General features: G+C 44.3%; 1 protein-coding gene across 14 annotated transcripts in view; it reads right to left on the reverse strand.

The window, feature by feature from the left end:
* ARID1B (AT-rich interaction domain 1B) overlaps positions 1–23993 on the reverse strand; it is a 1358614-nt gene that overhangs the window by 617878 nt on the left and 716743 nt on the right. For 9 of the 14 annotated variants that reach the window (XR_013221738.1, XM_077289047.1, XM_077289045.1 and 6 more), the window contains one exon: positions 7253–7381. The exons of the other annotated variants lie outside the window; for them this stretch is intronic. Coding sequence is in view for 8 of the 9 variants with exons in the window: in XM_077289047.1 (XP_077145162.1) it covers positions 7253–7381 (129 nt within the window). In the remaining variant the exon portion in view is untranslated. The remainder of the gene's footprint in view (positions 1–7252; positions 7382–23993) is intronic. 14 annotated transcript variants of the gene reach the window in all.

A 23993-nucleotide genomic window follows, 5' to 3' on the forward strand; every position in this document is an offset into this window, starting at 1 on the left:
GACCCCAAGCTGTGTCAGAGTTTTCTTAACAGTGTCGCCAACACTTTGAGTTGCTTCCCCAGCAGTACCCTACAGACCGGGCTAAAGTTGCATTTATTGTATCTCATTTAGAGGGAGAGGCTCTTTCCTGGGTGAATCTCCTCTGGAAACGAGACGATCCCATTGTGTCTAGTATAGCTACCTTTATGGACACTTTCTGGAGGGTTTTTGATGAGCCTGGATGGCTCGCTTCCACTACGGAGTGCCTATTTAACCTCCAAAGGGGCACTCTCTCGGTAGAGTGCTCTCGAGAGGCTGCCAGAGAGAGGAGACCTTTTCGGCCTTCCTCTTCTTCAGCTCATAGACCCCTCAGTCCTCGGTCTTTGGGTTCTTCTGGCAGTGCTGCACCGGAACCCATGCAGGTAGACCAGGTTAAGATGGCGGAGCAACGAAGGAGAGAGAGGTTGGCACAGGGTCTGTGCTTATACTGCGGTGGTACTTCTCATTTCCTGCGCTCGTGTCCTGAAAGGCCGGGAAACGCCTCCACCTAGGCCAGGTAAGAGAGGTCTCCCTAGGTGTGTATGAATCCTCTCCACCTCTTACTTTTTCTGTTCTGATTGTCCAGGGTCAGAGACGTGGTTCTGAACTAGCTTATGTGGACTCGGGTGTGGCAGGTAACTTTATTCGGCTCAAGGAGGTGAAGTAGTATCAGATTCCTGTGGTCTCTCTAAAATGCCCTCGTATGATTGCCTCCGTAGACGGTAAGCCTCTGCAGGAGTCCGTCTCCATGGTCACGGTGAAGGTAATTCTGCGGATTGGGGCTCTGCATCAAGAGAAGATTGCTTTCTACGTTTTGCCCAACTTATCGCATCTGCTGCTTCTCGGTCTTCCTTGGCTTTGGACTCAAGAACCCTTCTTGGATTGGCGTTCCGGTGAGATCCTCCAGTGGGGGCATCCGTGTCAAGAGAGGTGCTTTGGATCTGTCCGCCAGGTCACCACTTTCCAATCTTTTGGTCCTGTGGGCTTGCCTTCTGCCTATTGATCCTTTGCTGACATTTTCGATAAGAAGGCTGAGACCCTTCCACCCCATCGACCCTATGACTGTCCAGTCGAATTACATTCCGGAACCACGCCGCCCAGAGGTCGAATCATACACTGTCTCCTGCTGAGACGTCTGCCATGTCTGAATACACCTAAGAGAACCTCGCCAAGGGTTTTATAAGAAAATCCTCCTCGCCTGCCGATGCCGATTTTTTCTTCGTGAAAAAGAAGGATGGCTCTCTTCAGCCTTGCATCGATTACAGAGGTCTGAATGACATCACGATTAAGAATAAGTATCCTCTGCCGCTAATTCCGCAGCGCTTTGATCGCCTGAGATGGCTCGGATTTTCTCTAAGTTGGATCTTCGTGGAGCCTACAACTTTGTTCGTATTTGCTCCGGGAATGAGTGGAAGACTGCTTTTAACACCCGGGATGGACACTATAAGTATCTCGTCATGCCCTTTGGTCTGTGTAATGCTCCCACAGTTTTTCAAGAATTTGTCAAAGACATCTTTCGGGACCTGCTTTACTCCTGCATTGTGGTCTACCTTGACAACACTCTCGTCTTTTCTCCGGATTTGTCTTCTCACCGAAGAGCGTCCGCCTGGTCCTGCAGTGCCTGCGGGAGAACCGTCTATATGCGAAGATGGAGAAGTGTCTCTTCGAGCAGTCTTCCTTGCCCTTTTTAGGGTATATTGTCTATGAGTATGGATTAGAGATGGACCCGGAGAAGTTGTCTGCAATCTTCCAGTGGTCTCGTCCGATTGGGTTTAAAGCTATCCGACGCTTCCTCGGTTTTGCCAATTACTACCGACAGTTTATCCCACATTATTCATCCATTATCAAGCCAATCTCTTTCCTCACTCGGAGGGGAGTCAGCTCTACTACCTGGTCTCTGGAGGCCGAAAAGGCCCTTTAAAACCTTAAACAGGCTTTTTCAACCACGCCTGTATTACATCGACCAGAGGTGAATAAACCATTTATCCTAGAAGTAGATGCGTCTTCCACTGGGGCCGGCGCAGTGTTGTCCCAGAGGTCCTCTTCTGGTCGATTGGTTTCCTGTGGATTCTTTTCTAAGGCCTCCTCTCCTGCAGAATGCAACTATTCTATCGGGGATCGAGAGTTGCTAGCCATCAAGATGGCCCTAATGGAATGGCGCCATCTGCTGGAAGGGGCTGTTCATCCGTTTACCATTTTTACTGACCATAAGAACCTGGCCTATATCCAGTCAGCCCAGAGACTCAATTCCCGACAGGCCAGGTGGTCCTTATTCTTCGCTCGCTTCGACTTTGAGTTGCATTTCCATCCTGGTCAGAAGAATGTCAAGGCACACACATTATCACGGTCTCTTCAGACTCAAGACTTGGAGGACGTCTCTCACATCATCGATCCGGCCAAGGTCATCTCTGTGGTTCCCGTGAGGTTGATTACTCGGTTTTATTGGTGGCCCTCTCTCCGCCAAGATGTGATTGACTACTCTGCCTCATGTTCCTCCTGTGCCAAGGTCAAAGTTCCCAGACAATTACCTTCTGGACTCCTACTTCCATTACCTGTTCCTTCTACTCCTTGGCAACACATAGCCTTGGATATTATCACAGATCTGCCTTGTTCTTCTGTTTTCACTACAATCCTAGTGGTAGTAAATTGGTTCTCCAAAATGGCGCACTTTGTTCCGCTACAATGGCTACCCTCCGCTCCTGAGCTGGCAAAAGTTTTCATCCAGCATGTCTTCCGACTTCATGGATTCCCACTACACATTGTGTCAGACTATGGAGTGCAATTTACATCTTGATTTTGGAGGGCTCGGTGTGGGCTCCTGGAGGTTAAGTTGTTCCGTTGCCCGTCTCTACCACCTCCGGGGTTCCTGCAGCTGACTCTGTAACTGTAGAATTCTCCAAGATTTGGCTGGAGACTAAGAAGGCACTCAAGAGGGCGGGAGAACGCATGAAGAGGCATGCTGACAAAAGGTGCCTGGATGCTCCAACTTATCTTACAGGCGAGAGGGTTTGGCTTTCCTCTAAATATATTAGATTGAAGATACCCTCTTACCAGTTAGGACCTCATTACATCGGTCCTTTTGAAGTCCTCCGGCGCATCAACAATGTAGCCTATAAGCTCAGGTTGCCTGCTTTGCTACGCATTCCTCACGTCTTCTACGTCTCTCCTGAAGCTAAATCGTTTCCATCCTGTCCCTAGTTCCTCTCCTCCACTGGTCTCTGAGGATAACGTTTTTGAGGTGAAGAATATTCTAGCTTCCAAGAGGGTCAGGGGCAAAACTTTCTTTTTGATAGATTGGAAGGGCTTTGGTCCTGAGGAGAGGTCTTGGGAACCCCGGGAGAACATTAATGCTCCTCACATTCTTGAAAGATTTTTGTCTAAAGGTACCTTCACACTAAATGATATCGCTAGCGATCCGTGACGTTGCAGCGTCCTGGCTAGCGATATCGTTGTGTTTGTCACGCAGCAGCGATCAGGATCCTGCTGTGACATCGCTGGACGTTGATTAAAGTTCAGAACTTTATTTGGTCGTCAGATCGCCGTGTATCGTTGTGTTTGACAGCAAAAGCAACGATACCAGCGATGTTTTACAATGGTAACCAGGGTAAATATCGGGTTACTAAGCGCAGGGCCGCGCTTAGTAACCCAATGTTTACCCTGGTTACCAGTGTAAAATGTAAAAAAACAAACAGTACATACTCACCCTCTGATGTCTGTCACATGTCCCTCGCCGTCCGCTTCCTACACTGACTGAGCGCTGGCCGTAAAGTGAAAGCACAGCACAGCGGTGACGTCACCGCTCTGCTGTTAGGGCCGGCACTCTGTCAGTGCAGGAAGAGGACGCCGGGGGACGCGAAGGTGAGTATGTAGTGTTTGTTTTTTTACATTTTACACTGGTAACCAGGGTAAACATCGGGTTACTAAGCGCGGCCCTGCGCTTAGCAACCCGATGTTTACCCTGGTTACCCAGGGACCTCGGCATCGTTGGTCGCTGGAGAGCGGTCTGTGTGACAGCTCTCCAGCAACCAAACAGCAACGCTGCAGCGATCGGCATTGTTGTCTGTATCGCTGCAGCGTCGCTTAGTGTGACGGTACCTTAAGAGTAGAGGAGGGGGGGAGTAAGAGAGGGGGTACTGTTACCTCTCCTCTTCCCCTGGGCTCCCTGCTTGCTGCCGCCGGGTCCGCTGCCACCCACGCCGCCTCTTCCTCCCTTCTCCGGTCTGCTGTCCGTGCTCCCCGCCCGGAGTCAGTGCAGGTGTCCCGGCGTGCTCCTTCCCTGCCAACGGCCACATGCTCCTATGGTTTGCGCAGGCGCCTTAGGGCCTGACCGCACGCACTCTCCTCACTTTTCCCTTTTCTGCGTGACCTGACCCAGCTCCTGTCCAATAGAGGACAAGCATCAGGTATTTGAGGCCACCCTCCCTTAGTGGAGGCGCCTGATTATCAAGTTCTCTTGCTATAGTAGGGCCGCCTTGTTGCTGCTTTCTTCGCTTGCTCTGTTTTACTGTTTAACCCTTGTCCTCCCTTTCTTCCAGATCCTGCACCCATCCTGTGTTTCCCTGGTTCCTGCCTCATCTTCTCCTCAGTCCAGTGTTCACCTTCTCATCCGCTCTCCACAGCCTATTAACAGTTTCAGTACCCCTTTCGTCTCTTCCATTTCCCCTTCCTCTGCCTGTTCCACCCTGGTTCCCTCCCTGCCTAGTTCCTTTTCAGTTTCTCTCTTTGGTTTCCCTGAGCCAATCCCTGGTCCTCACATCCGTGGTTCTAGAGGACCCTGAGCTTGCTCTCAAACGATCCCTGTATAGGGGTTGGTCTATCTGGTGAGCTCGCTTGGGGGAGGGTAAGTTCTACGGTCCAGTGGGTCCACTCTTGGAACTCGTTGCCTCTGGCGTAACACCCTGGAAACATACAAAAAGAGACCTATCCTTCCTACACTCCTTCGTAGCTGCCAGATACTGGACTAGGAATCTTTGTACATCTAACGTATGCAGCACTTTTCCCCCCTCACTTTTGGGATTGGGGAAGAAGGAGGGCAGAGAGATTTCTTGGGTCATATGGAACTGTGTTGCAACTTTCGGAAGGTAAGCTGGGTCGGTCTTAAGGATGACTATCTTCCAGTATCTGTGAAATATACTTTGTGCATACCGAAAGGGAGTGAAGTAATGTGAGCAGATGTGAGCATGTGCCGATAAAAAATGAAGCTGAAGACCTACAGCTAACTTCATTGCACATGCTGGGGGAACAGGCTGTCATTAGTGACATTAGGACAAATCAGCCCATTATTGAAATTGAGGCAGACTTCACTACTAGCCGAGAGAGCATGACTGAAGGGAATGGAATACAGATAAAAATCAAACTTTGATGAACATAGAGTTTGTATATTATTGCAATTATGCCAATTATCCCTTTCATGATACAGAAAATACTTTAAGAGATTGAAAGGATGTCACAATGTAGAGGCATCATCCTCATTCTCATTTGCACATGGAAACACGAGAAGCAATGGAATGAAACAGGGAGATTCAGATTCGATATTAGAGAAAACTTTTTGACAGTGAGGATGATCAAAGAGTGGAACAGGCTGCCACGAGAGGTGGGGAGTTCTTTTTCAATGGAAGTCTTTAAACAGAGGCTGGACAGACGTATTTGAAATGGTTTAGTAGGTCCTTCACTGAGCAGGGGGCTGGACACGATGACCCTGGAGGTCCCTTCCAACTCCAACATTCTATGATTCTAGGAAGATATATTGGTCAAAAACTATATATGATAAAATATTTCATGACTTTTATTGTAGCCGTTTGCATGCATATGAAATATGAACAAATCACTGCTGATAAGAATGCATATTTTGGTTACAAACTAAATTCATATGCTTCATGTGTTCACTGTCATGCACCTGTCAATATTTTGTCAGTCATACTGACAATAATAGTAGATGTTTTTGATAATTTTCTGGAATTTTTTTCACTCAATACTTCTTAATATTTAAAAGATTAACATTTTGTAATATACAGCTTTAAAAAAAAAAAAAGACACACATTTTTTTTCTGATAAGTTCTACATGACCTACCTTGACTAGATATACTGTAGATAAAAACCATGATTTCTCAAGCTATTTCACTTCAAATACCACCCATTTTTTGCTAAATTAATATTTGCAAATATTTTACAACTTTTAGTATTTTCACATCAGTTTTTGGCCAGCTCTGTCAAACTAGGCAGAGCTGAGGAGGAGGGGGGGGGAGACAAATCGTGGCAAAGCCCACCCTACAAATTCACAAAAAGTTGTGTCATACCTTATGCCATAAATGTTACTCATTCTGGAGTAACATTTCTGGAAAGGCACATGTCCTGTGCCTTATTCATTAATTGGCTTGTGCCTCTTCATAAATTTGGAGCATGCCACTCCTGCATACTCATCTTTAGAGATAATCTAGTCTTAGTGAAACAGGTCCATGGACTATGTAAAGTTAAAAAAAAGGAAAACTGGGTACAAAAAAACCCTTGAAGTAAAAAATGTCACCGGATCTTTATATTCTATAAGGTGTATTTTTCTTTTTTTTATGTCCAGAGTTCTATGACCCTTAAAAAAAGGCTAAATAAATGTTTTCTTTTCAGTGCTTTCAGTCTCTACGAATGATAACAGCATGACCTAAAAAAAAAATCAGAAACTGACAAACCACTAAACGACTTGAAGAAAAGCAAAAAATACAAAAGCATTTCTAATCTTCCTGGAAAAGATAATTGTCCTCTTTAAAAAGCAAAAAGATTGAAAAACACCATGCTATGAATAAATTCAAGGTCAATACACCTTTTTTGAAAAAGTCAGATCTGAGTAACTGGAGCAGAAAATATTGCAATCATATTCATCAACAATGTCACAAAACACATCTCAGACAAAAACATACAAAATGTCAACCACAAAAGGAAACAAGTTAAATGAGTGCCTCGGTTCTTGTGAGGCACCTTTGCAGGCATAAAGGGTAGAAAGACCATGAGCCATGCGATATGTTGTGGAAATGCCTAGTAGACATGCACTTCCCATCATCTAGATTAGTATCAGTGAAACTTCCTCTGCCAGCAAACACACCACAGCAGGGATTACATGCAACAAAAAGTCAAAGAACAAGCAGTCCATATGCAAACAGTTAATAAAATAAATGAAAAGAACAAATATATCTAATAATAAAATATCTAATGGCCAGGGTCCCAAGGCATGGACAGTTCTACCTACCCGTACTGATCAGGCTGATGCATCATTGGAACCTGTGAGTTGCCATAGTTGGGATGCGGTGAGGAAAACATGGGGCGTCCAACAACCCCAGACTGGCTGGGATAAACAGGTGATCTAATGTATGGTGGCCTAGAGCAGGACAAAAGAACAAGCTACTTTGGATATGCACTTTAATCAAATTAACCAATTAACATCCACCAGCAAAAATATCTAAAGGTACCGTCACACTAAACTACTTACCAACGATCACGACCAGCGATCGTGATCGTTGGTAAGTCGTTGCGTGGTCGCTGGGGAGCTGTCACACAGACAGCTCTCTCCAGTGACCAACGATCAGGGGAAAGACTTCGGCATCGTTGAAACTGTCTTCAATGATGCCGAAGTCCCCCTGCAGCACCCGGGTAACCAGGGTAAACATCGGGTTACTAAGTGCAGGGCCGCGCTTAGTAACCCGATATTTACCCTGGTTACCATTGTAAAAGTAAAAAAAAAACACTACATACTCACCTTCTGAAGTCTGTCACCTCCCTCGGCGTCCACGCGCTGCTGCAGAGAGCTTCCTGCACTGAATGTGTCAGCGGCGCCGGCAGTAACAGCGGTGACGTCACTGCTGTGCTCTGCTTTACGGCTGGCGCTGACACAGTGCAGGGAAAGCTCTCTGCAGCAGCACGTGGACGCTGGGGGACGTGACAGACTTCAGAAGGTGAGTATTTAGTGTTTTTTTTTAACTTTTACAATGGTAACCAGGGTAAATATCGGGTTACTAAGCGCGGCCCTGCACTTAGTAACCCGATATTTACCCTGGTTACAAGTGAACACATCGCTGGATCGGTGTCACACACACCGATCCAGCGATGACAGCGGGTGATCTGACGACGAAATAAAGTTCTGGACTTCTAGCTCCGACCAGCGATATCACAGCAGGATCCAGATCGCTGCTGCGTGTCAAACACAACGAGATCGCTATCCAGGACGCTGCAACGTCACGGATCGTTGTCGTTCTCGTTGTAAAGTCGCTTAGTGTGAAGGTACCTTTAGAAAAAGTAATCAATCAATTAGCATTTTAGAATACAATGGCAGGGAATGCTAATGGTATGTTCACACAGGGTTTTTGTTAAGGCAGGTATGGTCCGCTCCAAAACTTTTCTGAAAAGTGCTAATAAACAACTAAAATGAACGTGTTCATTTCTTAGTGCATTTGAATGTCTTTTACCTACTTCAGTTTTAGCAGTTGAAAAGTGAGCTGACCATTCTTCTGGAGTCTTCAGCTCTGAAGACCCTTTATACTTTACAAGTCAACGGGAAGGCTCAGAAAATGCCCAGGTAAAATTTTGAGCTATTTGCCAGCGTTTTTGCTTTAAAACTTGGTAGTGATTTGTTCATTGTTGAATGGAGTTAAATAAGTTCTAAAAAACGCCAATACAACCCTCACGCCCTCATAAAAAAACGCGAAAAACGTGTTTAGCCAACAACCAAGAACACTTATTAACCCCTTCATGACCCAGCCTATTTTGGCCTTAATGACCTTGCCGTTTTTTGCAATTCTGACCAGTGTCCCTTTATGAGGTAATAACTCAGGAACGCTTCAACGGATCCTAGCGATTCTGAGATTGTTTTTTCGTGACATATTGGGCTTCATGTTAGTGGTAAATTTAGGTCGATAATTTCTGAGTTTATTTGTGAAAAAAATGGAAATTTGGCGAAAATTTAGAAAATTTCGCAATTTTCACATTTTGAATTTTTATTCTGTTAAACCAGAGAGTTATGTGACACAAGATAGTTAATAAATAACGTTTCCCACATGTCTACTTTACATCAGCACAATTTTGGAAACACATTTTTTTTTTGCTAGGAAGTTATAAGGGTTAAAATTTGACCAGTGATTTCTCATTTTTACAACAAAATTTACAAAACCATTTTTTTTAGGGACCACCTCACATTTGAAGTCATTTTGAGGGTTCTATATGGCTGAAAATACCCAAAAGTGACACCATTCTAAAAACTGCACCCCTCAAGGTGCTCAAAACCACATTCAAGAAGTTTATTAACCCTTCAGGTGTTTCACAGCAGCAGAAGCAACATGGAAGTAAAAAATGAACATTTAACTTTTTAGTCACAAAAATGATCTTTTAGCAACAATTTTTTTATTTTCCCAAGGGTAAAAGGAGAAACTGGACCACGATCGTTGTTGTCCAATTTGTCCTGAGTACGCTGATACCTCATATGTGGGGGTAAACCACTGTTTGGGCGCACGGCAGGGCTCGGAAGGGAAGGAGCGCCATTTGACTTTTTCAATGAAAAATTGGCTCCAATCTTTAGCGGACACTATGTCGCGTTTGGAGAGCCCCCGTGTGCCTAAACATTGGAGCTCCCCCACAAGTGACCCCATTTTGGAAACTAGACCCCCCAAGAAACTTATCTAGAAGCATAGTGAGCACTTTAAACCCCCAGGTGCTTCACAAATTGATCCGTAAAAATGAAAAAGTACTTTTTTATCACAAAAAAATTATTTTAGCCTCATTTTTTTCATTTTCACATGGGCAACAGGATAAAATGGATCCTAAATTTTGTTGGGCAATTTCTCCTGAGTACACCGATACATCACATGTGGGGGTAAACCACTGTTTGGGCACATGGTAAGGCTCAGAAGGGAAGGAGCGCCATTTGACTTTTTGAATTAAAAATTATCTCCATCGTTAGCGGACACCATGTCGCGTTTGGAATGCCCCTGTGTGCCTAAACATTGGAGCTCCTCCACAAGTGACCCCATTTTGGAAACTAGACCCCCCAAGGAACTTATCTAGAGGCATAGTGAGCACTTTAAACCCCCAGGTGCTTCACAAATTGATCCGCAAAAATGAAAAAGTACTTTTTTTTCACACAAAATTTCTTTTAGCCTCAATTCTTTCATTTTCACAAGGGCAACAGGATAAAATGGATCCTAAAATTTGTTGGGCAATTTCTCCTGAGTATGCCGATACCTCATATGTGGGGGTAAACCACTGTTTGGGTGCACGGCAAGGCTCGGAAGGGGAGGCGTGCCATTTCACTTTTTGAATGGAAAATTAGCTCCAATCGTTAGCAAACACCATGTCGCGTTTGGAGAGCCCCTGTGTGCCTAAACATTGGAGATCCCCTACAAGTGACCCCATTTTGGAAACTAGACCCCCCAAGGAACTTATCTAGATGCATAGTGAGCACTTATAACCCCCAGGTGCTTCACAGAAGTTTATAACGCAGAGCCGTGAAAATAAAAAATAATTTTTCTTTCCTCAAAAATGATTTTTAGCCCAGAATTTTTTATTTTCCCAAGGGTAATAGGAGAAATTGGACCCCAAATGTTGTTGTCCAGTTTGTCCTGAGTACGATGATACTCCATATGTGGGGGTAAACCACTGTTTGGGCGCACGGCAGGGCTCGGAAGGGAAGGCACGCCATTTGGCTTTTTCAATGGAAAATTAGCTCCAATCATTAGCGGACACCATGTCGCGTTTGGAGAGCCCCTGTGTGCCTAAACATTGGAGCTCCCGCACAAGTGACCCCATTTTGGAAACTAGACCTCCCAAGGAACTAATCTAGATGTGTGGTGAGCACTTTGAACCCCCAAGTGCTTCACAGAAGTTTATAACGCAGAGCCATGAAAATAAAAAATAATTTTTCTTTTCTCAAAAATGATTTTTTAGCCCACAATTTTTTATTTTCCCAAGGGTAACAGGAGAAATTGGACCCCAAAAGTTGTTATCCAGTTTCTCCTGAGTATGCTGATACCCCATATGTGGGGGTAAACCACTGTTTTGGCACACGTCGGGGTTCGGAAGGGAAGTAGTGACGTTTTGAAATGCAGACTTTGATGGAATGCTCTGCGGGCGTCAGGTTGCTTTTGCAGAGCCCCTGATGTGCCTAAACAGTAGTAACTCCCCACAAGTGACTCCATTTTGGAAACTAGACCCCCAAGGGAACTTATCTAGATGTGTGGTGAGCACTTTGAACCCCCAAGTGCTTCACAGAAGTTTATAACGCAGAGCCGTGAAAATAATAAATGTGTTTCCTTTCCTCAAAAATATTTTTTTAGCCCAGAATTTTTTATTTTTGCAAGAGTAACAGGAGAAATTGGACCCAAAAGTTGTTGTCCAGTTTCTTCTGAGTACGCTGATACCCTATATATGGGGGTAAACCACTGTTTGGGCACATGCCGGGGCTCGGAAGGGAAGTAGTGACGTTTTGGAATGCAGACTTTGATGGAATGGTCTGCGGGCATCATGTTACGTTTGCAGAGCCCCTGATATGCCTAAACAGTAGAAACCCCCCACAAGTGACCCCATTTTGGAAACTAGACCCCCCAAGGAACTTATCTAGATGTGTGGTGAGCACGTTCAACCCCCAAGTGCTTCACAGAAGTTTACAACGCAGAGCCGTGAAAATAAAAAATCATTTTTCTTTCCTCAAAAAAGATGTTTTAGCAAGCAATTTTTTATTTTCACAAGGGTAACAGGAGAAATTGGACCCCAATATTTGTTGCTCAGTTTGTTGAGAGTACGCTGATACCCCATATGTGGGGGTAAACCACTGTTTGGGCACACGTCAGGGCTTGGAAGGGAAGTAGTGACATTTGAAATGCAGACTTTGATGGAATGGTCTGCGGCCGTCACATTGCATTTGCAGAGCCCCTGATGTGCCTAAACAGTAGAAACCCCCCACAAGTGACCCCATTTTGGAAACTAGACCCCCCAAGGAACTTACCTAGATGTGTGATGAGCACGTTCAACCCCCAAGTGCTTCACAGAAGTTTACAACGCAGAGCCGTGACAATAAAAAATCATTTTTCTTTCCTCAAAAAAGATGTTTTAGCAAGCAATTTTTTATTTTCACAAGGGTAACAGGAGAAATTGGGCCCCAATATTTGTTGCCCAGTTTGTTGTGAGTGTGCTGGTACCCCATATGTGGGGGTAAACCACTGTTTGGGCACACGTCAGGGCTCGGAAGGGAAGTAGTGACATTTGAAATGCAGACTTTGATGGAATGGTCTGCGGGCATCACGTTGCATTTGCAGAGCCCCTGATGTGCCTAAACAGTAGAAACACCACACAAGTGACCCCATTTTGGAAACTAGACCCCCGAAGGAACTTATCTAGATGTGTGGTGAGCACTTTCAACCCCCAAGTGCTTCACAGAAGTTTATAACGCAGAGCCGTGAAAATAAAAAATAATTGTTCTTTCCTCAAAAATTATGTTTTAGCAAGTAATTTTTTATTTTTGCAAGGGTAACAGGAGAAATTGGACCCCAACAGTTGTTGCCCAGTTTGTCCTGAGTACGCTGGTACCCCAAATGTGGGGGTAAACCACTGTTTGGGCGCACGTAGGGGCTTGGAAGGGAGGGAGCACCATTTGACTTTTTGAACGCAAGATTGGCTGGAATCAATGGTGGCGCCATGTTGCGTTTGGAGACCCCTGATGTGCCTAAACAGTGGAAACCCCTCAATTCTAACTTCAACACTAACCCCAACACACCCCTAATCCTAATCCCAACTGTAGCCATAACCCTAATCACAACCCTAACCCCAACACACCCCTAACCACAACCCTAACCGCAACACACCCGTAACCCTAATTCCAACCCTAACCCTAATCCTAACCCTAATCCCAACCCTAACCCTAATCCCAACCCTAACCACAACTGTAACCCCAACACACCCCTAACCCTATCCGTAACCCTAACCACAAGCCTAATCTTAACCCTATTTCCAAAACTAGCCCTAATTCCAACCCTAACTCTAATTCCAACCCTAACCCTAAGGCTATGTGCCCACGTTGCGGATTCGTGTGAGATTTTTCCGCACGATTTTTGAAAAATCTGCAGGTAAAAGGCACTGCGTTTTACCTGCGGATTTACAGCAGATTTCCAGTGTTTTTTTGTGCGGATTTCACCTGCGGATTCCTATTGAGGAACAGGTGTAAAACGCTGCGGAATCCGCACAAAGAATTGACATGCTGCGGAAAATACAACGCAGCGTTTCTGCACGGAATTTTCCGCACCATTGGCACAGTGGATTTGGTTTTCCATAGGTGTACATGGTACTGTAAACCTGATGGAAAACTGCTACGAATTCGCAGCGGCCAATCCGCTGTGGATCCGCGGCCAATCCGCTGCGGATCCGCGGCCAATCCGCTGCGGATCCGCGGCCAAATCCGCACTGAGTGCACATGCCATAACCCTAACGCTACCCCTAACCCTAACCCTACCCGTAACCCTAACCCTACCCCTACCCCTAGTTCTAACCCTAACCCTAGTGGAAAAAGAAAAAAAAAATATTTTCTTTATTTTATTATTGTCCCTACCTATGGGGGTGATAAAGGGGGGGGGGGTTATTTATTATTTTTTTTATTTTGATCGCTGTGATAGAACCTACCACAGCAATCAAAATGTACTTTGTAATGAATCTGCCGGCCGGCAGATTCGGCGGGCGCACTGAGCATGCGCCCGCCATTTTGGAAGATGGCGGCGCCCATGGAGGAGGCGGACGGGCACCGGGAGCCTCGGTAAGTATAAGGGGGGGGAGATCGGGGCACGGACGGGGGCGTCGGAGCACGGGGGGGGTGACATAGGAGCAGGGGGGGAGCGGACAGGAGGACGGGGGAGCGGAGCACAGGACGAAGGGGACTACGGGACAGATCGGTGGCTTGGGGGGGCGATCGGTGGGGTGGGGGGGGGTCACTTCAGTATTTCCAGCCATGGCCGATGATATTGCAGCATCGGCCATGACTGGATTGTAATATTTCACCAGTTTTTTAGGTGAAATATTACAAATCGCTCTGATTGGCAGTTTCACTTTCAACAGCCAATCAGAGCGATCGTAGCCACGGGGGGGGTGAAGCCACCCCCCCTGGGCTGAGGTACCACTCCCCCTGTCTCTGCAGATCGGGTGAAATCGGAGTTAACCCTTTCACCCGCTCTGCAGCGACGCGATCATTCCATGACGCCACATAGGCATCATGGGTCGGATTGGCACCGACTTTCATGACGCCTACGTGGCGTCAAAGGTCGGGAAGGGGTTAAGAAAAAAAAACTTTCACGTTTACAAAGTGCCAAAAGACAGAATGAAACATTTCCTGAAGCATCTTCTGCTTGAACAAAATTTTAGCTGCTTGTAAAAAAACATTGTGTGAACATATGCTAATAAAATCTTATCAAGAAATTTCATGCTTTAGTGAGTCCTGAAATGGAAGTCTGAGGGTATGTTCCCACGGTCAGTAAACGCTGCGGGTTGGACGCTGCATACATTTGTAGTGTCCAACCCGCAGCGGGCAGATGTTACAGCATAGTGAATGAGATTCCAAGAAATCCCATCTCCACTATGCGTGCACGGACGCCTGCAGCTTCCCTGTGGAGACGGACATTAATGAACATGCTGCGTTTTTTTTGCAAAAAATAAACGCAGCATGTGCACAAAAATTGCAGAATTAATTAAAACTGATGGGATGCTTATGTAAGCTTTGCTTTATCTTTTTTTCCGCGGAAAATGACCAAAAAAAAGTGAGAAAACCGCAAAAAATCCTGACCGTGTACACATAGCTTTAATCATCTCAGGGTTTGGAAGCCGAGAAGCTCTTCAAATAAGTAAAAGGTAGGACCCAGTGATTAGATCCTAAGGATAAACAATAAACAGAGCATGCAGCAATGAGTCCAGAGCCAGAACTAATGATCCTTACTCTTTGTTAGTAACAAGTATTTTCAGGATTTTCTTTTTTTTTTTTTAATTAAGTGGAATCTATGTGTCCACATCTCTAAAAGAAGTCTGTACACATAGACCTAATATTTTGTTGTGCTTCTTAATGGAGGATTCCTCAAACCAATTATAAGACAACCAGGGTTTGGCATTATGGAGGGGAAGGAGTGAAGTGGTGGTCTGGGTAATTGCGCAAGGCTCCATCCTCACAGGACCCCCTAGTGTTTACAAGCAGGACCTTTGGTGACATCACAGTCATGTGACCATTATATGCGCACATGCGTGTGTGTGTGTGCTATATGTTTATACATGGGTGTGTTTATACATGTGTGTGTTATGTGCATGCACATGTGTTATATGTATATACATATGTGCAGTATGTGTGTATTCATTTGTGTGTAGCATGTGTACATACGTAGGTGTACATGTACAATACGCATATAAATATGTGTATGTGTGAGCATATAATGTGTTTAATATTTAGTTTGTGTGTGTGTGTAACATGCATTGTGTGTTTTATACTGCTGTATGTGTAAGGCTGGTTTCAGACTTGCGTTCCAGTGTGTGGCGGATGGCAGCATACTTCCTCCTTGCTTCCTCCGTGAAGCTCTGTCTACTGCCGGCTGAGTCCAGCGTTTCCCTGCGTACCTATCTTTAACATTGGGTACGCAGGGACATGCGTTGTATGTGGATGTGTCTGCATGCGGCAATTTGAGGTGTGCGGCACCCACACGGAAACGCAAAAGTTTGAGTTTCCGTGCGGGCGCCTGAGGGTTTCCCCATTAGGCGTAGTCCCAAAAAAGGAACCCAATAAATTGAGATTAATACATCACTTGTCTTTTCCAAAAGGGTCATCGGTAAATGATGGTATTGATCCTCAGATATGTTCAGTGATTTATACCTCATTCGATGCGGCCATTGAATGGGTCCGTTTTTGTGGTGGAGGTGCAAGGTTGGCAAAAACCGACATCGAAGCTGCGTTTAGGCTACTGCCTGTTCACCCGGATAATATGCATCTACTGGGGGATTTTTTCATTGACCGCTGTCTCCCCATGGGTTGTTCTCTTGCTTGTGCGTATTTCGAAACTTTTAGTACATTTTTGGAATGGGTGGTCAAGGATGTGTCAGGCCTGAAATCATGTATTCACTACCTGGATGATTTCTTGTTTATATGCTCGGCTCAGAGTTCTGATTGCTCGCTGTTATTACATACAATGGAAAGAGTGGCAAGGAGTTTCAGGGTTCCGTTAGCGGCAGACATGACAGTGGGTCCAGTTACCGTTATGAGTTTTTTGGGGATCGAAATTGACAGCTTGGAGATGGTTTGTAGATTGTCTGACGAAAAGGTTAATGCTTTGCGTGAAGAGGTGTCAAGGGCACATAGTGCAAAGAAATTGAGGTTGCGTGAGGTACAATCTTTGCTGGGTAAGTTGAATTTCGCTTGCCGGATCATGCCGATGGGACGGGCATTTTGTCGAAGGTTATCATTGGCAACCACGGGCGTGAGATCTCCGGTTCATTTCATCAGGTTAAGAAAAGAATTGCAGGAGGATTTGGCAGTATGGGCAAATTTTGGGGAGAATTACAATGGTAAATCTATCTGGATCAGTCCGGTAGTCAATGCGGGTGCTTTGGGTTTCCTTATTGCCGTAGTAGACGAATGTGGTTTTGGTTTGTTTTTTCAGGGCAGTTGGTTGTTGGCGGAATGGCCTGGTTTCTGGAGAGATCAGGAATGGTTAGCAAATCGTGTTTTGCTTCATTTGTTTCCTATTGTTGTTGCGCTATCTTTGTGGGGCGAGAAAGTACAAAATAGGAAGATCCGTTTTCCATGTGCGTCGGACGCGGTGGCAGTTGCGATAAATTCATTATCAGCGGCTTCCCCGGGGGTGGTAAAAATATTACAGCATCTGGTGTTCTTGGGGCTATCGTTCAATTTGTGGATTGTGGCGGAAGTCAGGTCGATGGCTTCTAACCCTGTCATTGTTGCTCTTTCTCATCTACAGGGGGACCGTTTTCGAGAGTTGGTACCTCAAGCGGAGTCAGCAGGCATGGAATGCCCAGCGGAATTGTGGATTCTTCCTGGCGGGCAGTAGATCATTTGTTTAAAAACTCTTTATCGGTTAGGTCTTGGAGGCAGTATCAACAGGCATGGGGTATTTGGGAGGATTGGATTGTGTCTTTAGGTGAGGGATTGCAGGACAAGAGCAGATTGCTGTTGTTGATCGGGCACTGCAAAGAAGCGGGTTGGTCTGTGTCAAAATTGAATAAGGTATTAGCAGGTCTTGCATTTGGTTAAAGCTCGGGGCCTCAGAGATGTTACAAAATCCTTTTTGGTGATCCAAATGTTAAAAGGGTGGAGAAAGGGTTGGGTGGTAATGGATAAGAGACGCCCGGTTTCCTATGAGGTATTACTAATTTTGGGTATCAGCTGTCATCTGTGTGCTTATCACAGTGGGAGGTGGATCTCTTTAAGGCGGCCTTTGCGTTAGCTTTCTTCGGAGCTTTTCGTTTAGGTGAATTGGTCAGTCCCTCTAAATCAACCAAAGGGGGTGTGTTGAGAGAAGATGTGGATGTTTATAGCGATAGGGTGGTAGTTTGTCTTCGATTTTCCAAAACACATGTTCAAGGAAAAGGCTGAAAAGTGGTGTTGTTCAAAGTTGGGGGTTCTCCTCTATGTCCAGTTTTATGTGTAAAGAATTTCATGGCGCGGGGCGGAATTTTATCTAACCCCCTTTTGGTCCATGAAGATGGTTCCTTTTTATCATGTTTTCAGTTTATTGCGGTATATAAGCAGTGTTTGGTTTCAGGGGGAATTTCACCTGTGGATTACAGCGGGCACTCCTTTAGGATCGTGCGGCAACAGAGGCGGCCAAGAGGGGCTTGGGGGAGGACGTGGTCAAGAAAATTGGGTGGTGGAAGTCGATGAGATTTAGATCTTACATCCGCCCGAATCTAGCCTGATGATTGATTGGTTTTAGGTTGGTTGTACCTTAACAATTTATTTATTTCAGGCTGCGGGCACCGGCTGGTGTGGATTATGGGCCATTTTTTCTTTTTTTGGGCAGCACTGAGGGCAGCGGTTCGGCCTGACGGGCGGCAGCTGGGGTTCTCAATAGAGACAGCTATTCTGCGTTGGATCGGAAAGCGCGGGATGGTCTGGAGTCAATTTTTGCGGAAGTTTCACCAGTTCGTACATTTGGATTGAGCACCGGATGTAGTAGTAGTTCACTTGGTAGGGAATGATTTGGGTAAGAGGCCCTGTAGGGAGTTAATAAAGGACATTAAGTTTGACATGTTAAGACTTTGGGCGTTGTTCCCAAAAGTGTTAGTTGTTTGGTCTGACATTATCCCTAGGAAGGTGTGGTGTGGGGTGCGTTCCATTGAAGGAATAAAGAAGGCTAGGATAAAAGTCAACAGGGAGGTATCTCGGTTTATGGCGAGAAATGGAGCATTGGTAGTGCGCCACGCGAATTTGGAATAGGGAAAGGGTGAGTTCTGGAGATCGGATGGTGTTCATTTGAATGCGATCAGCATCGATATGTGGTGTTTGGCCATTCAGGAAGGTATCAAAATGGGTTTAAAAGTGTGGAGGGACACAAATGTTTGAGGGGTCAGAACATTTGTGTTGGTGGCGGGGGAGGGAGGTCCTCGAAGTTGGTGGAAAGGGGGAATGGCGGGTTGTAGGGGGGAACTCTAGTGATCCTGGACTCCCCCTGAGTGGATTGTGAGTGGATGTGGTAGATCAGCCCATGGAAGGGTTGATTAAGGGGTTTGGTAATAGGTTGGTTTGGCCGGGTTGGTCACTATCTGCCTCCGAGCTGGTGCATAGCGGCTGGGGGTAAGACTAAGCCTGGAGGTCAAGGTACAAAATAATTTGCATATCTGCGGTGTTTACTTTGAGGCTTCGAGGACCACCACTCACTGGGGGGGGGTATTGTTGAATTGTTGTATTTTATGTTTAATAAAAGGCTGCTGTGGCCATTTAATCCAAATTTGGTCTAATGTCATTACTTGGGGGCCTATGTCTTATTAGGGTATTTATTTTAGGTGGAGAAAATTATCAAGTAAACAGTGGGGAGTATTTAGGTCGGTAAAGGCGGTCATTAGTCACGTGTACCCCTTACGTCAAGTACTTCTGAGGAAGTGACTACACGAAACGTGCGGTTTGAGGGCGGGAACACCTCCATTATAACCCTGTCTTCTTATGCAAGTCTTTTTTATATTCTCTTGTTGTACTCTGCATGAACACTGTATAGCAGCACCTTACATTATATGCACTTTGGCATTTAAGAAATTAAGTCCATTTATATTTATATATCTGCACCGGACTTGTTATAGGTATTCGGACAACCTCTTGAAAGTATGTTTTTCTCTCTGTAATGTTGCAGCATTTCAAAGTCAAACATACATTTCTGTGTTCCTACAGCTAGTGCCTGATACATGCTGCTCAAGTAACTTAACATATTTATTGATTTTTTTTCCTATTAAGGGTCTGTGCACATTTCAATATTTGCAGGAGATTTTTCTGATGCATAGTTTTAGCAGGAAAAACACTAGTGTGAAAACACACAGTGTTAGCAGGAAAAATACAGCCTGAACTGCACTGAACTCTGGAGCATGGGGGAAATGAACTGGCTTTTTCCCATGCTTCAGAGTTCAGCGCAGGTCAGGCTGTGAGGTAGCGCAGCATCAGTGACGTCACCGCTAGTCATTGAAGCTCTGCTCCCAGCATCTCCTCAATCACCAGTAGTTTTCAGCCAGGATGGTAGCATCATGGCACCGTCCTGATTGAAAACTCCATTTCCCCTGATATGGATTACTGCGTGGGACACAACGACAGACAGGTATGGGTATATTGTTGGTTTATTATTTTACTTTTATTACAGGAGATCGAAGGTGTCAGGGAATTAGGTGTGGCACTGGCAGTAAGTATGGTTTAATTTAGAACATGCTGCGAGTGCTGTGCGTTTTTTTTTCTCACACCCATAGACGTGCATTGGTGAGACTCGGCTGATATACGCGTAAAATCACAGCAAGCTGTGATTTCACTCGCACTTAGAATACGCCCGAGAAAAAAAAAAACAGTGATGTGAGCTTCCCCATAGATTAACATTGGTCCAAGTGCTATGCAATGTTTTCTCGCATAGCACTCGTCAGTATTATACGCTAGTGTGACGCCGGCCATATACTGTTTGTAGGATGCAGGTTAAGGTTGTAATGACAAATTATATTTAACCTTTCACTAAATTTTTCATATTTAACTGGACACACAATGCAATAATAGCTGGAGAGTATATATCTATCAATATATTTTTTTTCACCGCTTTATTGCAGAAATATTAGCAATCAAACGTATTTGACACCTAGTGAGTTAAAGGGGTTGTGTTCTGTCTCCGCCATCTAATTTGTTACCTCTGATTATCTGTTTGCATAATTTGCCGTTTTCTCAGTAGTATGAGTATACAAGGACTGATATATTCATACCTTTATTTGTCTGTAGTGTTTTGGTTCCCTCTAGCGGTCAGAGTCATGTTCACAGTTCTATTTTCAGTTTTTTCTATTTTTCATGTCTGATTCTCCTCCCCTTTGCAATGCATTATGGTAGCTCAGCCTCCATCTCGCTCCATTTTCTTTCATTTCCTTCATTCTGCTTTCAAGGAAAGATGCTTTCACTTCATCCCCCTTGCAATTGCATTGCTGGAATGTCTTTATGCTTTCTGTAGGTAATTTCTGCTCTAATATTAGCCTAGCTTAGTTAGTTGTACTCCTAGTTCAGTTACTAGCCTTGTAAATGTTTATGCATAATGTACAACATGTGTAGTATGTATTTCTGCTATACCATGCACTGATTGTATGTATATGATTGTTTACAGTTTCACCACGTCAATATACTACTACGTTCAATAAAAGCACAGACTCAGCCACAGTCTCCTTATTGGACTCCGGTATAGCGGTTTAGCTGCCTATATAGCTACATGAGCCTGCCTCATTTAGTAAGGACAAAACAGGTTGTCTGAAAACAAAGTTGAAGTTTATCTTAAATGTCTATTTAATATAATAATCTAATAACTTTTCTAACATAATTTAATGAAAAAATTTGTATCATTCCCCTCTAGCTTCTTGCTTTTTGTGACAGAGCCAATTTGGTACTTAATGACTCAGCCAATTTTTACAATTCTGACCACTGTCACTTTATGAGGTTATAACCCTGGAACGCTTTAACGGATCCCGCTGATTCTGAGATTGTTTTTTCGTGACATATTGTACTTCATGAAAGTTGTAACATTTCTTCGATATTACTTGCGATTATTTATGAAAAAAACAGAAATATGGAGAAAATTTTTAACATTTTGCAATTTTCAAAATTTTACTTTTTATGCCCTTAAATCAGAGAGATATGTCACACAAAATAGTTAATAAATAACATTTCGCACGTCTACATCAGCACAATTTTGGAAACAATTTTTTTTGTTAGAAAGTTATAAAAGTTAAAAGTTGACTAGCGATTTCTCATTTTTACAACAAAATTTACCATCTCACATTTAAAGTCACTTTCAGGGGTACACATGACAGAAAATACCCAAACTTGACAATATTCTAAAAACTACACCCCACAAGATGCTCAAAACTACATTCAAGAAGTTTATTAACCCTTTACATGCTTCACAAGAACTGAAACAATGTGGAAGGAAAAATTGAACATTAAACTTTTTTTGCAAACATTTTAAGTCAGAACCAATTTTCTTTATTTTCACAAGTGTAAAAAGAGAAAATGAACCACAAAATTTGTTGTGCAATTTCTCCTAAATACGCGGATACCCCATATGTGGGGTAAACCACTGTTTGAGCACACGGCAGGGCTTGGAAAAGAAGACTTTTTCAATGCAAAATTGGCTGGAATTGAGATCGGACGCTATGTCACATTTGGAGAGCCCCTGATGAGCCTAAATAGTAGAAACCCCCACAAGTGACACCATTTTGCAAACTAGACCCTTTAATGAACTTGTCTAGATGTGTGGTGAGCACTTTAAACCCCGAGGTGCTTCATAGACGTTTATAACGTAGAGCCGTGAAAATAAAAAAATCACATTTTTTCTACGAAAATGATCTTTTCGCCCCAAAATTTTTATTTTCACAAGGGAAACAGGAGAAATTAGACCAAAAAAGTTGTTGTGCAATTTGTCTTGAGTATGCTGATACCCCATATGTGGAGGTAAACAACAGTTTGGGCACATGGCAAAGCTTGGAAGAGAAGGAGTTCCGTTTGACTTTCTCAATGCAGAATTGGTTGGAATTGACATCGGACGCCATGTCGCGTTTGGAGAGCCCCTGATGTGCCTAAACAGTGGAAACCCCAAAAAAGTGACACTATTTTGGAAACTAGACCCATTAAGGAACTCATCTAGATGTGTATTGAGCACTTTGTTCCCCCAAGTGCTTCACAGAAATTTATAACGTAGAACCGTGAAAATAAAAATCCTTTTTTTTCCCTCAAAAATGTTTTTAGCCCACAATTTTTTATTTTCTCAAGGGTAACAGGAGAAATTGGACCCCAAAATTTGTTAACCAGTTTGTTCTGAGTATTCTGATACCCCATATGTGGGGGGAAACCACTGTTTGGGCACACATCAGGGCTCGGAAGGGAAGTAGTGTTGTTTTAAAATGCAGACTTTGATGGAATGGTCAGCGAGCGTCATGTTGCATTTGCAGAGCTCCTGACGTACCTAAATAGTAGAAACCCCCCACAAGTGACCTCATTTTAGAAACTAGACCCCCCAAAGAGATTATCTAGATGTGTGGTGAGCACTATGAACCCCCAACTGCTTCACAGAAGTTTATAATGTAGAGCCATGAAAATAAAAAATCATATTTTTTCCACAAAAATGATCTTTTCACCCCCAAATTTTTACTTTCACAAGGGTGACAGGAGAAATTGGATCCCGCAATTTATTGTGCAATTTACCCTGAGTATGCTGATACCCCATATGTGGGTGGGGGCCACTGTTTGGGCGCATGGCAAAGCTCGGAAGGGAAGGAGCGCCGTTTGACTTTGCAAAATTGACTGGAATTGATAGGACACCATGTCGCATTTAGAGAGCCCCTGATGGGCCTAAACTTTGAGACCCCCCACAAGTGACACCATTTTGGAAACTAGACCCCCCAAGGAACTTATCTAGATGTGTGGTGAGCACTTTGAATGCCCAAGTGCTTCACAGATGTTTATAATGCAGAGTCGTGAAAATAATCTTTTTTTTCCACAAAAATGATTTTTTTAGCCCCCAATTTTTTATTTTCCCAAGGGTAACAGGAGAAATTGGACCTCAAAATTTGTTGTCCAATTTGTCCTGAGTACGCAGATTCCCCATATGTGGGGGGACCACTGTTTGGGCACACATCAGGGCACGGAAGGGAAGTAGTGACGTTTTAAAATGCAGACTTTGATGGAATGGTCTGCGGGTGTCATGTTGCATTTTCAGAGCCCCTGATGTACCTAAACAGTAGAAACCCCCCACAAGTGACCCTATTTTGGAAACTAGACCCCCCAAGGAACTTATCTAGATATGTGGTGAGCATTTTGAACTTCCAAGTGCAAGTTTGACGCAGAGCCGTGGAAATAAAAAAATCATTTTTTTTCCACAAAAATGATTTTTTAGCCCCCAATTTTTTTCTATTTTCGCAAGGGTTACAGGAGAAACTGGAACCCAAAAGTTGTTGTCCAATTAGTCCGGAGTACGCTGATGCCCCAATTGTGGGGGTAAACTACTGTTTGGGAGCACGGCAGAGCTCAGAAGGGAGGGAGCACCATTTGACTTTTTGAGAGCAAAATTGGCTGTCACGTTTGGAGACCCGCTGAGGTACCTAAACAGTGAAAAAACCCCAATTCTAACTCCAACCCTAACCCAAACCCTAATCCCAACCCTAACCCGAATCCCAACTCTACCCCTAACTTTAGCTCCAACCCTAACCCTAACTTTAGCACAACCCTAACCCTAATTGGAAAATGGAAATACATACTT

The sequence above is a fragment of the Ranitomeya variabilis genome, chromosome 2, assembly GCF_051348905.1.
Source record: "Ranitomeya variabilis isolate aRanVar5 chromosome 2, aRanVar5.hap1, whole genome shotgun sequence".
In the NCBI taxonomy this organism is placed as follows: domain Eukaryota; kingdom Metazoa; phylum Chordata; class Amphibia; order Anura; family Dendrobatidae; genus Ranitomeya; species Ranitomeya variabilis.